This window comes from Penicillium expansum (assembly GCF_000769745.1).
Source record: "Penicillium expansum strain MD-8 chromosome Unknown contig159, whole genome shotgun sequence".
NCBI lineage: Eukaryota > Fungi > Ascomycota > Eurotiomycetes > Eurotiales > Aspergillaceae > Penicillium > Penicillium expansum.
In genome coordinates this window covers 107,609-123,051 of record NW_015971418.1, presented here as the reverse complement: position 1 = coordinate 123,051, position 15,443 = coordinate 107,609, and the positions used below count along the sequence as shown (strand labels likewise).

The 15,443-nt window shown below is 47.8% G+C and overlaps 5 protein-coding genes across 5 annotated transcripts; 4 read left to right on the top strand and 1 right to left on the bottom strand.

Moving 5' to 3' along the window:
• Positions 1-455: 455 nt before the first annotated feature.
• On the top strand, positions 456-5,123 carry PEX2_048780 (putative ABC multidrug transporter; the record flags this gene model as incomplete). Its single annotated transcript, XM_016742153.1, has 7 exons — positions 456-895; positions 956-2,276; positions 2,326-3,142; positions 3,193-3,671; positions 3,720-4,495; positions 4,572-4,914; positions 4,980-5,123. 7 exons carry the CDS (start codon positions 456-458, stop codon positions 5,121-5,123), a joined length of 4,320 nt encoding a protein of 1,439 aa, XP_016595231.1.
• A 1,013-nt stretch (positions 5,124-6,136) lies between these two features.
• PEX2_048770 (uncharacterized protein) lies at positions 6,137-8,481 on the top strand (the record flags this gene model as incomplete). Its single annotated transcript, XM_016742152.1, has 5 exons — positions 6,137-6,508; positions 6,562-8,002; positions 8,042-8,181; positions 8,236-8,328; positions 8,380-8,481. 5 exons carry the CDS (start codon positions 6,137-6,139, stop codon positions 8,479-8,481), a joined length of 2,148 nt encoding a protein of 715 aa, XP_016595230.1.
• A 319-nt stretch (positions 8,482-8,800) lies between these two features.
• PEX2_048760 (Pyridoxal phosphate-dependent transferase, major region, subdomain 1) lies at positions 8,801-10,503 on the bottom strand (the record flags this gene model as incomplete). The annotated part of the gene is made up of 5 exons (XM_016742151.1): positions 8,801-8,894; positions 8,958-9,496; positions 9,558-10,184; positions 10,234-10,261; positions 10,316-10,503. 5 exons carry the CDS (start codon positions 10,501-10,503, stop codon positions 8,801-8,803), a joined length of 1,476 nt encoding a protein of 491 aa, XP_016595229.1.
• Positions 10,504-11,714: 1,211 nt separating this feature from the next.
• Positions 11,715-13,841, top strand: PEX2_048750 (putative plasma membrane antiporter; the record flags this gene model as incomplete). The annotated part of the gene is made up of 9 exons (XM_016742150.1): positions 11,715-11,772; positions 11,823-11,891; positions 11,941-12,056; positions 12,103-12,276; positions 12,329-12,735; positions 12,787-12,835; positions 12,884-13,250; positions 13,315-13,416; positions 13,465-13,841. 9 exons carry the CDS (start codon positions 11,715-11,717, stop codon positions 13,839-13,841), a joined length of 1,719 nt encoding a protein of 572 aa, XP_016595228.1.
• Positions 13,842-14,826: 985 nt separating this feature from the next.
• On the top strand, positions 14,827-15,258 carry PEX2_048740 (uncharacterized protein; the record flags this gene model as incomplete). Its single annotated transcript, XM_016742149.1, has 1 exon — positions 14,827-15,258. One exon carries the CDS (start codon positions 14,827-14,829, stop codon positions 15,256-15,258), a length of 432 nt encoding a protein of 143 aa, XP_016595227.1.
• Between the last annotated feature and the right edge of the window lie 185 nt (positions 15,259-15,443).

Below are 15,443 nucleotides of genomic sequence, written 5' to 3'. Positions count from 1 at the left end.
CCTTTTTCTGCAAAACAATCGCGCGGTGGCCGCGGATTCCGCTGAAATCGGATTCTTTTTTATCTTCTTTTTTATATCTCAAGCTTTTCTCAGAATAACTGCCGAAATTGGTGAAAGCAATGAAAGTGTTGGAAAAAAAAGGGACTATGACTCGCACCCACTTTCCTCCTGTCATTGGCCATATGACGATATGGTCAGATATCGTCTCCGACCCACGAGGAACATCTCGATGATTGTGCTTTTTCATCCGCCCTGATTGGTTGGCCATCTCCACGTTCATCATAATGAGCCTTGGCTTCCCTTTTGGGGAGCATCTAGTCATGCCTCTCATTTTTTTTTCTTGATTTGAATTCTTATTCTTGCTCTTTATAAATATGAATCAAGGCCGTGCAATTTCTTCATATATAGTACAATGAGTTCGGGATTTTCTTGACCTACACCACCGAAGGCTCAATATGCCCGCTCCTCTTCACCCCCACCTGAAGCATAGTTCTTCCTTTGCTACAGAAAAACACAACAATGAACCTCCAAGAGTGCAGGTCTCACACGAAGATGAGAATGCCCTCGCCGATATCCATCACACATTAACCGCCCAAACTCACCCGGATCCCAAGTATCCGGAACCGCATTCCTCTTTCGACAAGTTCCTCGAGGAACAAGTCCAGGGCAAGAAACCAGCCAACCTCGGTGTGTGTTTCCAATCCCTCTCAACCTGGGGTGATGGGGACACTCACGCAGATGTAAAGACCTTCGCTACAGCCCTGTGGCGTACCCTCACCCTCCAGGATATCTATGAGTGGACGGTCCAGCCATGGATCGCAAAGAAGAAGCCCGAGCATGGGCGTCCACTTATTCGGGACTTTTCCGGCGTCGTGCAGAGCGGGGAAATCATGCTGTAAGCACGAACCTTAACCCATCCTTACTGAATTCAGCCTGATTGAACTGAACTACGTAGCGTTCTGGGTCGTCCTGGTGCCGGCTGCTCGACCTTTCTCAGAACTATCGCTGGCCACCATTCTTCTTTTCTGGGTGTCACGGGCTCAATCGATTATTCCGGCCTCAGTCCAGATGAAGTCAGGAAACACTACCGTGGCGTCGTGGCCTACGTCCCCGAGGACGATGTCCATTTCCCCACTCTGACAGTGCGTCAAACGCTTGAGTTTGCCCTGCAAAGTAAGACCCCCAAGCGTTACCGGGAGAGGATTCCCCGGTACCTAGAGATTTATGGGCGGGTTTTTGGCATGTCGCATACCATGAACACCTTGGTGGGAAATGAGTATATCCGCGGCGTGTCCGGCGGAGAGCGCAAGCGTATCTCCATCATTGAATCTCTCGCTACGGATTCATCGGTAGCATGTTGGGATAATTCCACGAGAGGACTGGATGCGTCCTCTGCACTCGACTATGCACGCAGTCTGCGTATCATGACCGATACCTGTGGCAAAGCAACCTTGCTCACCTTGTACCAAGCCTCAGATGCTATATATGAGCTGGTGGATAAGGTACTGCTCATTGATGAGGGCCGCATGCTATACCAAGGATCTGCCAACGAGGCGAAGCGCTACTTCGAAGAGCTGGGTTATGAGTGCGCTGATATGCAAACAACTTCGGATTTTCTGACTAGTATCACCTTGCCTGAAAGACGGCGGTTCCGTGCTGGATGGGAAAACCGCGCGCCGAAGGGCCCCATCGAACTAGAAGCCGCTTTCCGCCAGAGTGCTGCATTCGCTAGAATCAAGAGAGCTGTTGAAACCTACGAAGATCAGAAGTTTGTCGGTCGGTCTTCCGGCCTAGTGGATTCGGAGTGCGACAGCGTAGAGGAATTCAAGAAGACGGTGCAGAGTGATAAATCACGCTTTGTCTCGTCCAAGTCGCCATATACGATTTCGCTTTTCCGACAGGTCGTTCTTTGCGCGAAGCGTCAAATGTGGCAGCTGAAAGGACATACGGGCTCACTGTACATCAAGTTGATTTCTTGCGTGATATATGGCTTGTTGATTGGATCCATGTTCTACGATCAGCCCCAGACCACTGACGGTATGTACTCTCGCGGAGGTGTGCTCTTCTACTCTTCCATTCTGCTTGCTTGGCTGCAGATGTCGGAGCTGGAAGAAGCCATGCAGGGTCGTGATATCCTGAGTCGACAGAAAAAATTCGCTTTTGTGAGGCCCAGCGCTGTGTGTTTGGCCCGAGTTCTCTCAGATATGGTGACAACTGTGCTTTTGGTCTTCTTGTATTTGATTGTCATGTATTTCCTCTCCGGTCTACGGTCTGATGTGAGTAATTTCGGAATATTGCCGCAAGTATAGACACTAACTCTTCTAGGCCGGTCCCTTCTTCATCGACTGCCTCTTTATTTATATGTCCACGATCTGCCTGACGGCACAATTCCGTGTGTTCGCCGCTCTATCCAATAACTTTGAAGTTGCCCTCCGCTACTGCGGAGTTTCTGTTATGTTTTGCATCGTGTTCGGCGGTTACGTTCTCTCTGTCGACAAGATGATTCAAGATGTTCCTTGGGTTGGATGGCTCGCATATACAACTCCTGCTCTGTATACATACGAAGCAGTCATGTCGGCCGAATTTCACAACATGAACTTCACCTGCGCGGCCGCATCCATTATTCCGTCCGGTTCGGAATATACGGACCTCGCATACCAAACCTGTGCCTATGCTGGCAGTCAGATTGGCAGCACCGTCGTGAATGGTGATGACTACCTGGCTATGAAGTATGGATTCTACTACAGCAATGTCTGGCGCAATTTTGGAATTTTATGTCTCTTCACCGTCGCCTTTATCGGTATGACCTGCTGGTTGAGCGAGGTGCTTGAGTGGGAGTTGGACAGTGCCGGCCCTATCCAGTACAAGAGCTCCCGGAAACTCTTCCAGAAGGAAAAGAATGTCCAGTACGATGAAGAGAAATCGCCGGTCTCGGTTGATTCTGCTGCGCCGCCTGTTGGTTATGAAACAAAGCATGACCAGACACTTACAGCTACCGAGTCTACCTTTTCCTGGTCTGACTTGGAGCTCAATGTGCAAATTGGAAAGGAGACTAGGAAGATCTTGGATGGTGTTTGTGGATACTGCAAGCCGGGATCTTTGACTGCTCTTGTTGGTGCCTCGGGAGCAGGAAAGTCTACATGTAAGATCCCCAATGAAATTAATGGATCGCTTGATTCTAACAACCTTTAGTGTTGACTGCACTCACCCAAAGAGAGAGCCCTGGCACTTTATCTGGGTCTCTATTTGTGGACAACCGGTCAATTGACCAGTCCTTCAACCGACAGATCGGATATTGCCAGCAAATGGATATCCACGACGAAAGCAGTACGATCAAAGAAGCGTTTGAGTTCTCCGCAATGCTCCGACAAAGCCATGACGTTCCAACGGCGGACAAATTGGCGTATGTGGAAACAGTGATTCACACATTAGACCTGGTTGAATTGCAAGACGCAGTGATCGGCTCTTTGGACATCGAGAAGAAAAAGCGGGTTACTATTGGAGTGGAGCTGTGCGCTCGACCAAACCTGCTTCTTTTCCTGGATGAACCGACAAGTGGACTCGATAGCCAGGGCGCAACTAGTATTGTCGCTCTGCTTCGACGTCTCGCTAATCAGGGACTGGCGGTCCTCTGTACCATCCACCAAGCTAACCAGCAACAATTCGAAGAGGTAAGTACCAACCACTCTAATCACAAATCAATGTTAACAACATCCCAGTTCGACCGTGTTCTAGCTTTAAGCCCCGGCGGAAGCACATACTACTTCGGCCCAGTCGGCGAATCCGGCCACGCAATCTTCGAGTATTTCGCGAGACACGGCAACATCCCAGAGAAGGTCACCAACGCAGCCGACTTCCTCATCGAAGTAGCCGTCGGCGGTACAAAAGACACGGGAAATAAAACAAACTGGGCGGCAGTCTGGCGTAACTCAGAAGAATTCGCCGAAGTCAAGAACGAAATCGCTTCAATTCGGTCCGACAAGAATACCCGCTCCCCTTCGCTGCCTCCAACCCTGCCCCCTCTCAGCCAGCAGATCAAACTCCTCACTCAACGGACCTGTCGCCAGTTCTGGCGCACCGCTGAGTACCCTTACTCGCGTCTTTACTCTTCCTTCCTGCACGCTCTCATCAACGGCCTCACCTACCTCCAGATCGGGAACAGTACCACGGACCTCCAGTCAAAGGCTTTCTCCTGCTTCCTCGTCCTGATGCTTGTCCCCGAGTTTATCAACGCTATATCCATGCGCTTCATCATGAACCGCGATATCTGGTTAGCAAGAGAAGGCCCGAGTGGTGTATACGGCTGGGTGGCATTCTGTACAGCCCAGATCATCTCTGAGATCCCCTATTCCGTCGTCGGCAGCGTAGTTTTCTTCGTCCTATACTATTTCATGGTGGGACTCCCACTCGGGTTTGCGGCGGGATACTGTTTCCTGATGTTCTTCCTTTTCTTCCTATTCGCGACCTCGTGGGGTCAGTGGATTGCCGCTCTGAGGTGAGTCTAGTATAACCCAGCACCATTTATTTTTCCGCCGTGATCTTGTCAACTAATATATTTTGTCAATCTATAGCGCTGACTCAATGATCGCCGCCACCCTCATGCCATTCTTTATTATCATGTGCGAGCTCTTCAACGGTATCCTCCGTCCGCAATCGCAGATGCCTGCCTTCTGGAAGTATACCATGTACTACGTCACGCCATTTACATACTGGATTGGCGGTGTGCTCACTTCTGTCCTCCGTGGTACCCCTGTTGTCTGCTCTCAGTCTGAATTGACTATTTTTGGGAGTCCGCCCAACACTACTTGCAGCGAGTATGCGGGTGCCTGGCTTGATGCGAAGGGTGTGGGGTATCTCTCCAACCCAGATGGGATGGTTGAGTGTGGATATTGTGAATATAGCTTTGGTGATGATGTGAGTTTGTTCCCTAGAAAACTTTTTTTGTTGTATCTGGAAGTGATGCTAATCTGTGTTTTCAGTACTTGTCTGGAATTGGTCTGGATTCTTCGAAGATTTGGCCATACTTTGGTATCTTCCTTGCTTTTACCGTTGCCAATTACTTGATGGTTTACTTGCTGGTTTATATGCGGTCTGTTATGAAGCCGTTTTGGCGGTCGAAGTAGCTTTTTGTTTGATTTGGATATAAATTCGGCATAGCGTTGCGTATATATCAAAAGTGAAGTTTGTCATTTGACTTTAATGCATTTTAATCTTGAGTTACTTCAGAGAATAAAATACAGAGAGTTTTCTCAAGTTGGGCTTGTCATAGGTACTCGGTAGAAAGTATAGAAAGAGAAAGCCAAGTGCCAAGAAGTGAATCGCGGGGCCGTTAACCTTATATAATCTGTGTTGCCTGATTTCCAAGGGGTTAATAAAGACCACGTGACTTAATCTTAATTCTCGTTATTTTTGGATTCTACTACGGAGTTACCCGTATGGATTACACAGAGAGTGATTTGATTTGTTCTAATATTAAATGAATTAAATGAATACACGCAGGGTCTCCAGCCGAATACGCAATGAGTCACATTGGCAAAGCTTGACTCGTTTTATCAATCAGAGCATCTCTCGGGGTTAACTCCACCATTACCAGAAAAGGTATCTCCGAGCTCGGTCATTCTTCATCGAGTAAGAGCTTTCAAGGTCGAGACCTACATATATGTCAAATGAGCCCTCGTCTCACAGTTTCAAAGGCCATCTGTCAATTACTGTCACAAAGACACATATTTTCCAAGACGTCGTGGAATACATGTGTAGCCAGGTAATCGGGAAAAGCGCCCCTCATCTCCGACAAGGCACCAACGTCTCACCCATGTCTAGCGCCGTCGCAAAGACTTGCTGCGACGAACAAAGAAAATCAATCTGAAATCAGAATTACCCGACTACCCTCAAAATGGAAAACCATCATGACCACCTCTCTCTAGATCATGAAGAGATAGAGGTAGAAAATGAATCTCGCGCTCCACAGCGTCGTCGCCGCCCGCCCCTGTCTTGTACAGTCTGTCGCAAGCGCAAATTAAAATGTGACCGCTCTCTACCCTGCGGGCAATGCGTGCGCTCAAAAACAACAGCCCAATGCGTCTTTGTCGGAGCTCAGCCTGGAACTGGTATTGTATCTGACTCTGCTCAGCGACGCATGTCCCCCCCGCAATTACCATATGGTGGTGTGGAAGAGCAGTCTGGCCGGAAAAGCGGGATGTTCGTCTTCGACTCGAAATTGGGGCCGAATTCGACTTCCAATCGCGTTTCGAAGCGTGGTCATTCTGATGAGCTGCACGAGCTCCGGAGTCGGTTGCGAGTTCTGGAGAATTCGCTCGGCAAGTCGTCTCATCTACAGACGCCTGAGACCTCGGTTTCCGATGTCTTTTCTGAAGTCGGCACTGCTAATAGTTTCGAAAATGTCGGTGTTGACGACCGCGTGCGATTCTTGCCAGACTGGAGTTTCCGTGGGAAGAAGAATAAGACTCGTTATTTCGGTCGCAGCCATTATACCACTACTATTTCTTTCGTGAGTATCCTTCATTGTATTCTGTGATTGATTTGCTAATTAAATTTTTATAGTTCAAAGATATTGGTACCTTCATGCGCCGTGGTCATTGCCGCGGGGAGGAAAAAGATAAAGAGTACACTGATATGAAAAAGTTTAAGACGGAGCTTTGGTCACGCGAGACACAGGATCATCAGCGCGAGTTTCGCGAGCAGGCTTTCAAGCTGGATGAAATGGTTCCCCAGCGAAACGTGGCAGATCATCTGCTTCAACTGTATCTCGACACTTTCGAGACGACATATCGAATCTTGCACACACCGACGTTCTTGAGGCAGTATGCTGATTACTGGGCCAACACCCAGCCAGTCGATATGGCTTTCGTCGCGCAATTACTTGCCGTGATGGCTGCTGGCAGTTGTTTCTATGTCCCACCTCTAGGTCAAGACGACCGAGATATATTCCAGAAACCGGCCATGAAGTGGATCATGGCTGTCCAGTCATACATCTCGTGTACATTTGTTAGCCCAGAGATCGACCTCCGAATGCTTCAGACCCAAACCCTTCTTCTGGTAGCTCGCCTCGGAGTTGCCAGTGATGGAGATGTAGCCTGGGCCTCAGCCGGGTCGCTGATTCGGTCTGCGACGACAATGGGTCTGCATCGTGATCCGACTCGCTTCCGCAAGGCTCGACCATTCTACTCTGAACTGCGCCGTCGCCTTTGGGCCACTATCGTCGAGCTGGACCTCAAAATCTCTCTCGACCGCGGTGTTCCGCCCTCAGTTGACCTAGACGAATGCGACTGCGACCCACCGTCCAACTGGGACGATGCAGACTTGATACAGGACATGGAGAATAATCCTGCTCCACTCAGCACTGCCCTTTATACCCAAAATTTCTACCAATCTCTCCTTACCAAGACCCTTCCACTACGCTATCGAATCGCCAAAAAAATAAACAGTCTCCGATTTAATCTATCTTACGACGACGCCCTGCGAATGGGTGATGAACTCTCCCGCTCCATGCAATATGCATCATCCTTATTTGACGATAATGCCCCGGGTATCGCTCCGGGAGAATCAGCACGTCACCGATTCGCCCAATCCCTACATCTCTTCATCATGCGCAAATTCCTCCTCGCTCTCCACCGCCCCTTCTCCCTCAGTGTTGCCCGCCTACCCAAATGCTCTTACTCCCGCAAAATCTGCCTCGAAGAATCCCTCGGAATTCTCTCCCAGATGGAACTCCCCTCCTCGACAGACGACATCCTCTACCCGCACATCACCCAGCTGGGCAGCGGGATGTTCCGCGATGAAACATTCCACGCCGCAATCACCGCCTGCGTGGAACTGTCCCTCCAAGCCAATGAAATGAGTACGTCTGCTACATCCGGGATGGATGGTGTCAACTCCAGCGTGCTCATGAGCATGATCCAGTCTCAGCAAGGCGTGATGATGCAGGCTGTCGAACGTACCGCTGATAATTTTGGGAGACGCATTGGTCCCGGTGGGAAGGGGGGTAAGCCTTTTTTCTTTTTGAATATAATCCTCGCTTCAGTCAAATCGCGGGTCAAGGGTGAGGATCCTTTGTGTAATGTTGATACGGCCTCAAAGAGGTCCGTTCGCATTGGCAGAGCGATCTTGAATGGTCTTACATATCAGGAGGCTAAGAATAGTGTTGATCATCGCCCCGTTCAGGTTGGTATCTCCGCTTATAGCTGTGTGTCTACCATGCCTAACGTCCCTGTTCAGGCTTCTATTCCTTCGGAGACACCCCCAGCCTCGGCTACACCGAGCGATATTGACCCTGCATCGCTTCTATCGACTGACATTAGTGATTTTACGGTAAGTTATAGTTCCTCGGATTTTCTCAAGGGCTATGCTGACCTTTCACAGCCAATGGATCTAGGCGGTTGGTTTGACGGATTGGATTACACTGGCCCAGAGTTGTGGGATTGGGATGCCAACTTGTCTGTCAACCTTCCGACGTTCTCATGAATTATATATCCCCTAATTTTAATGACTGCGCGTGATGCCCGGTGATGTTGTCTCTGCTCCTCTCTTCCTCAAACTCCACTCCCATGACCAAATAGATACTCTTTTTATCAAAATACATTTGTCAGAGAAAGAATAAAGCCTCTATATGCCCTCAAAAGGATCATTCAATTTACTCTTATCATGGTATCCCCTAGATACCTATCGCGCTTCTTCCTACGATACAGATCTCATGCATTTCGACGCATCTAAAAATTCATTAGAAAACAAGTAAAATCTGTAACCTATATTACTCTATAAAACAATAAGCCAATTCAAATCCTCAAATTCCCTCTATCTCTTTCCCCATTTCCTGACTGAGAATCCGCGACGAAGTCCACTTCTTCTTGGAAATCGAAACATAACTCTGAACCAACCTGTCAAATAACAAATATTAGCAGAGATCCCCCGACAGTCAAGCTCAAAAGAAGTATACTCACGCCTGATACCGCTGAATATTCCGAATCTCCATACCCGCCAAATCCCCTAGGGCATCCTGCACATCCCGCACAAGACTCACACACCGTCCCATACTGAAATCCGTCCTGACAACAGCTCTCATCATCCCCATTTCCTGGCAATCAGCAGCCATAGTGTAAGCAGGTACAATCCATCCCCTTTCGCGCAGTTTCCGCGAAAGCGCCCATTCGTCGAAGATGACGTTCTGCGATGGACTCAATCTGAATGCCACGACTGGTAGACCCTTCCCATTCCCTTCGCTCATGAGTATGAAACCCAGCTCTTGTAGCTGGCTGGTGAGGTAGTCGGCTGTCTTTGTGAGGTTTCTCATGATACTAGTGTAGCCGCTGCGACCGAGTCGGATGAGTTGGTAATACTGGGCTATGATGTGGGATGCTGGCTTGGAGAAATTCATCGTAAAGTTCAGTTGCTCGGCGCCTAGGTAGTCGATGTTGAAGACCAAGTCTTCAGGGAGGTACTCTGATGATCGCCAGAGGGCCCAGCCGATTCCGGGGTAGACCTGTGGAGATTAGTATGTGTTGCTGGTATTGGAGTTGGCCGTGATTAATGAATGTACTTACAAGTCCGTATTTATGCCCAGAGACATTGATCGAGACGACGTTGGGTAACTTGAAGTCCCACACTAGATCCGGGTTCACAAACGGAGCCACGAACCCACCGCTGGCGGCGTCTACATGAATGGGCGTGTCCAGACCTTTCTCAAGGAGAAGCTCACTGATAGCTTGTACATCTTCGTACTGGCCCGTGTAGGTAGTGCCGAGGATCGCGCAGATTCCGATAGTGTTCTCGTCGACCAAGTCGACTGCTTGAACTGGGTCAATTACGTATCGCGTCTCCGTGCATGGGACTAGCTTCTCGGAGATGTCAAAGTATTTGGCTGCCTTTTCCCAGCAGACTTGTACGCCGCTACTCATGATGATGTTTGGTTTGGAGGCATCTTTCCCCTGAGCTTGGCGGTTGATTTGCCAACGCTTCTTCATTGCCAGCATTGCGAGCATGATGGCTTCGGAAGATCCGATAGTTGACGTGCCAAAGGCGGTTGGATTTCCATTGGAGACTGGCGAGTGGAATAGGTCGGCGAGGATGTTCAGACAACGGTGTTCGATTTCGACGGATTTAGGGTATTCTTCGTGGTCGATGATGTTCTTGTTTGATGATTCGGCGAGTAGTTTGAGGGCTTCATCTTCCTGTTGTAGTGTTAGCGTTGGTCAAGCAAAAGATGAGAAGTTGACCTACCATGTACGTGGTCACAAAACTAGCGAGACTATATGGCATAATATGTCAGTATAGTTTTCGCATACTTGAGAAATATACTCACTTCAATATTGGCTGACCGTCCAGGGCCAGGTCATCCTTGATCATCTGGTACGCCACCTCCTTTGGCATCCCTCCATCTGGAAGCTGATGCGATGGCAAGGCCCTTGTGGCAAATCGGGTGCCATAGACATAAGAGCAGTCATTCGCCTGGTCCGAAAGCTGCTTGGATAATCCTTCTATAGAACCCATGACGCAATGAAATATGTGAATATGTGAATATTTAAATATGTAGATTCAAACTGGAAAACTGATTAACTAGCCAGACTGTCTTGCATTTATATTCTTTGTTCCAAATTGTTGCGTGCTGGTAAAATATCTCATATCTCTAAATCGCGTGATAAAGCTATGAGGCATTTACACAGAACATCATGATCCGCGCTTTGGTAAAAAAAAAAGGGGGCTTCCACGATGTTTCAAGTTGGGCACATGCGTTCTTTTCTTTTGTTCTTTAGTTCGAGGAATCTAGATGACAACGTGATGAACAGCACATAAATCTCATGCTATACTCGATGCTATCTATATCTGAGTATCAGGGGGACCTAGATGCTCCACTTATAGGACGAGCCAAGACCTTCTAGAAGACATTAGCATAGTGTGATATTACCATCGTTTGAAATATTTGTTACAAATATGATATATTTAGGAGTGATCCCTGCTATTATCCCTTGTTCTAAAACTGGAACATTCTGGCCCTTGATTGCAGGGTTGATGATTATAGACCATGCAAATACATACTCCGGACTCCGTGCACTGAACATGCGATGTATTTCTCTGCTACATTTAGAAATGAGGCCTAGAAGCCGGTTTTCCTCTCTGGTAAATTAGCCCCTGACTCGGAAATGTTTCGACCTCCCACCTTCTCGGGTGGGCCGGTCTGAAGGGGAAATGGGGGTGGCGCAGCACAAGGTACTTTTGTATTGATCAAATGCTTTTTCACACGTATGTCAGGCAGCAAGATATTTAATTGTGGCAACAAGATAGGGCTCAAGTGTCTAGTGGTATAAATTCAATCTACTGTTGTGGCTTTCATCTATTGGGTATCTAGGGAGTCACACGCATATCATTTTGTCCCCTACGTTTCGTCCTAAGCTTTTTGTGAGAATAGGTGTTATATCATTCATTCGATTTATTCGATCCAGTTGGATATGTTCCTGAGCGAGAATTATCGCTAACTGCTCCCTATGTGTATATGACGCGTCAATAGAGCATATCCCTTGCTCCGGGATGTATGCAAGCTGCGGATGAGGCCAGCAAGATAAGAGACCTCGAATAGTAAACTCAGACACGAAGAAGGGAGCATTCTTCAAGGAAATCGTCATGTCGGCATTCGCGCGATTTACAAATGCCCGCATCACCATCCTGTATTCTGTTCATAACATCAGTTCTGCGCTTGCGGGAACATGATGCTGCACCCCATCCTGGATATTAGTAGTGTTAATGTTGTACTTTCATTATCAGGTAAGACCTGACGTGCCATATTTAAATTTCCCTCTGATTAATAGTTTTAGGAATATACGTCTTGATCTTCGGGTTTATCGCTGTGAAAATCAAGCAAAGATGGTACCTCGGTGAAGCTTGTATGTCGTCCCTCAGTCCTATCGGGTATCGGTCGCTGATGATATTCAGTACCGTCTTTCATGATTGGGGCTATTATAGGACCCTTCGGTGCAAAGTTGATTAATGTCAGTCAGTGGGGAGGAGATACCGACAGCGATGGTGGTGACATTGGTGACATTGCCTATGTAAGTCTTTCCGCCGCAAAGGAAAACATCAAGCTAAATATGCTAGGGATTAACTCGATTGGTGATTGGCATTGCTATGGTCAAAGTCGGTTATGAGCTGCCGAAACGATATATTCGGCTTCATTTGGTCGAACTCACCATCTGCCTACTCCCATTGATGACGATCCAGTGGCTGATGACATCCACATGTATAAAACTATTGATCCCTAACCTATCGTTTGTGAGTTTTACCTTCGCTGATTTAACACATACTCCCACTAATCTTTACGTAGCTGACTTCTCTCATCATTGGATCGTGTGTCATATGCATCGACCCCGTTCTCTCCCAGGCTATCGCCAAGGGCCCTTTCGCAGATCAATATGTCCGACGACATCTTCGAGAATTTATATCAGCTGAGGCAGGTGGGAATGACGGGTTCGGGTTTCCATTTCTGCTTCTCTCTATTGCTATTCTTCGTTATGCCGATACCCCGGGTACGGAGATAGTCAAAGCCGGTCTCGGGAAACAGAGTCGAGATTGGATTGGCGAGCCGGATACGGGTCGATTGGGTGGGGATGTTGGTCGAGCTTTGGCGCATTGGGCTGTTGAGGGAGTGCTGTACATGCTGGTCATGGGCGCTGGGTATGGTGTGCTGGTCGGGTTCCTGAGCCGGAAAGCCTTGAACTTGGCCTCAAAAAGGTATGTAAATTTATGCTATTGGCTCAAGAGACTGGCTAATGATATAAACAGACGTTGGGTTGACAAGGAGAGCTTCTTCTCATATCCTGTTGCGATGGGTGTAAGTATTCTTGAGAAACAGTGCAGCATATGCTAAGATATCTTGCAGTTGTTTATTGTCGGTACCTGTGGCTGCTTTGGCTCTGACGAGACTCTTGCCTGCTTTGTTGCCGGCTGTGCATTGAACTGGGATGGGTCCTATCACTTTGAAGTCGAAGAGAGACATGACTCCTTCAATTCCACAATCGAAAACATCTTGAACATTGGAACCTTCATGTTCCTCGGTGCTATCATGCCGTGGGACCAACTTCACATGCCTACTCAGAATGGCATCACTATCGCTCGACTGGTCGGGCTCGGATTTTTGATCTTGGTATTCCGTCGGATCCCGGCGATCATGATGGGATATCGATTCATGCCTAAGGTCTGCGAAAATTGGAAGGAGGCCTTGTTTATGGGATACTTTGCCCCAATTGGTGTGTCATCCAGACAAGATGTTGATTTTTTGTGTTGAGTGCAGGCAGTACTTACTAGTTTTAGGAGTTGGCGCTATCTCATATGTCGAATATGCGCGACGATTGTTACCAGACCCCGGAGAGAGCGATACAGAGATCAACAACTTGACTGCAGCCATGATACCGGGTATGATATCTTTCTGCCTAATAACAATGTGTACTGACTTGATTTTAGTGGTATATTGGCTTGTCTTCTTTTCCATCGTCATTCACGGGCTGTCTATTCCCGTCCTGAATTGCTTCTATAAATGGTTTAAAGTGCCTACTATCCGAGACCACCCGGTAGAGATCATTCTCTTGTCCGAAAACGAGCCTGTTCCTAACAACAGTGTGGTGAATCGCCGTGACCACTCTGTCATACTCAATAACCGGTTTTCCTGTGTCTCGAATCAGCGCTCTTATTCTGATCCTGGTGATCAGGACCGCGAGGGAACAGACACGATGATGCTACGCAGTGGGGAAGCTAGCTCCAGGGGCTCGCTGGAAAGGGCATCAACGAAAGGGTCATCGCGCGAACTGGAGCAAACTGTATCTCCTAGAAATGTAGTCTGAGTGGACAATAGCGGGATTTGTATATTGAATGAACATACATCCTTTGGCATTTGAATTTTAGATTCCTAATAAGATGAACAAGATACGATATAAGAAACTAGGGTGTTCATCCCCAGTGGCCTCAGACGTCTAACTAATATACAGCTAGTTGATCATTTCTCTATCCTCGGTGTCCAAATTCCACTGCCTCAGACTTATCTCAGAGTATCTTAGTCTAGATCTGTCCGTCATAGGATACCTGTTTTGGATTTATACATGTATGTAATGTAATATAATATAATATAATGTTAGAGCTATACCGTGCATGCGAAATGCACGCACAATCTGAGTACACGTAGGGGTTATATTTACGGTAATTTCATGTACTGTACTTTAAATTCATACAAGCTACACCATGAGAAAATAGCCTCAGATTAATATCTATGTTGCATCGTTCATCCAGTAAACTGTACACTTCGCCAACGTAGAGTGATTTCCTTGTAGGCTATGTGTTTCCTATATTGATCCTAAGGCAGCAACTTCATCTTGACTGCCTGATACCTTAGGCATAAATGCCTTAATGGGCTCTGATTCGAGAAAATGATTGGTCACTTTTGCCACATCCGCTCCACTCTGGTCCGGTGGGCTGCATCCGGTGGGCTTGAATATAGTCCTTGTCCATGTTCACACGGCAATTTTTCATTTCAGCTCTCTAGTGCTTGAATATGCCCCAATTTCAATGTCAAGTCCCCGGCTGTACCTCGAGCTACCGTCGTAAAGAACATCTCCGACGCCACGAGGCGCAACACCGTGGAAGTCATCTTCGCACCTGTTCAATATGTGGCCGCGTCTTTTCTCGCAGGTAGAGTGACCTGTGAACTTTAGAGAGGTCTTATCTAATCGTGGAAACCTATACAGCGACAGTCTTCGGCGTCATATTCGTCGCGATCATGAAGATCCCGGGCGGTCTCTCGCTCGCGCCACACAGGCCTGCACAAGGTGTCGGATGGTCAAAGCACGATGTCAGGGAGGTTCGCCGTGTACAGAATGTTCCTCAAAGGGACATTTGTGTATCTTTGATAATCCGGTCCACCTCGAGCCTACTCAACCAGATCTAGAAGAAGAACTTTGGGAGTACGGTAGTGGAGATGGAGATGATGGGATCAATACTTCAGATCAGATCAATACTTCAATTGGGAATATCGCCCAAGTTGACCATTACGTACATCTTTACTTCACTCATTTTCATCAACAATGGCCAATTCTGCATCGACATACCTTCAGTGTTGCTGACGAGCCCCAATCGCTGCTTCACGCGGTGATCATGATCGGCCTCTGGGTCAGTGGGAGCCCGGCGGCGCAAGAAGGTGCTCGGAACTTACATTCCAAACTAAAACTAGCGATCTCAGCACAGCAGGTAAGTAGCTCAAAAGCATAATCCTTTCAATCTATTGACCGCTGATTCATAGGACAATTGGGCACGATCGCCGGTGGAAGGAGAATATGATGATGAAGGTTTAGACAGCCCGATTTCACGATGGCCGATTGCAACCTACCAAGGCATCCTTCTTTGTATTATATTTTCATTATTATCGACCCCGGCTGGTCTCGAACTTAACCTCG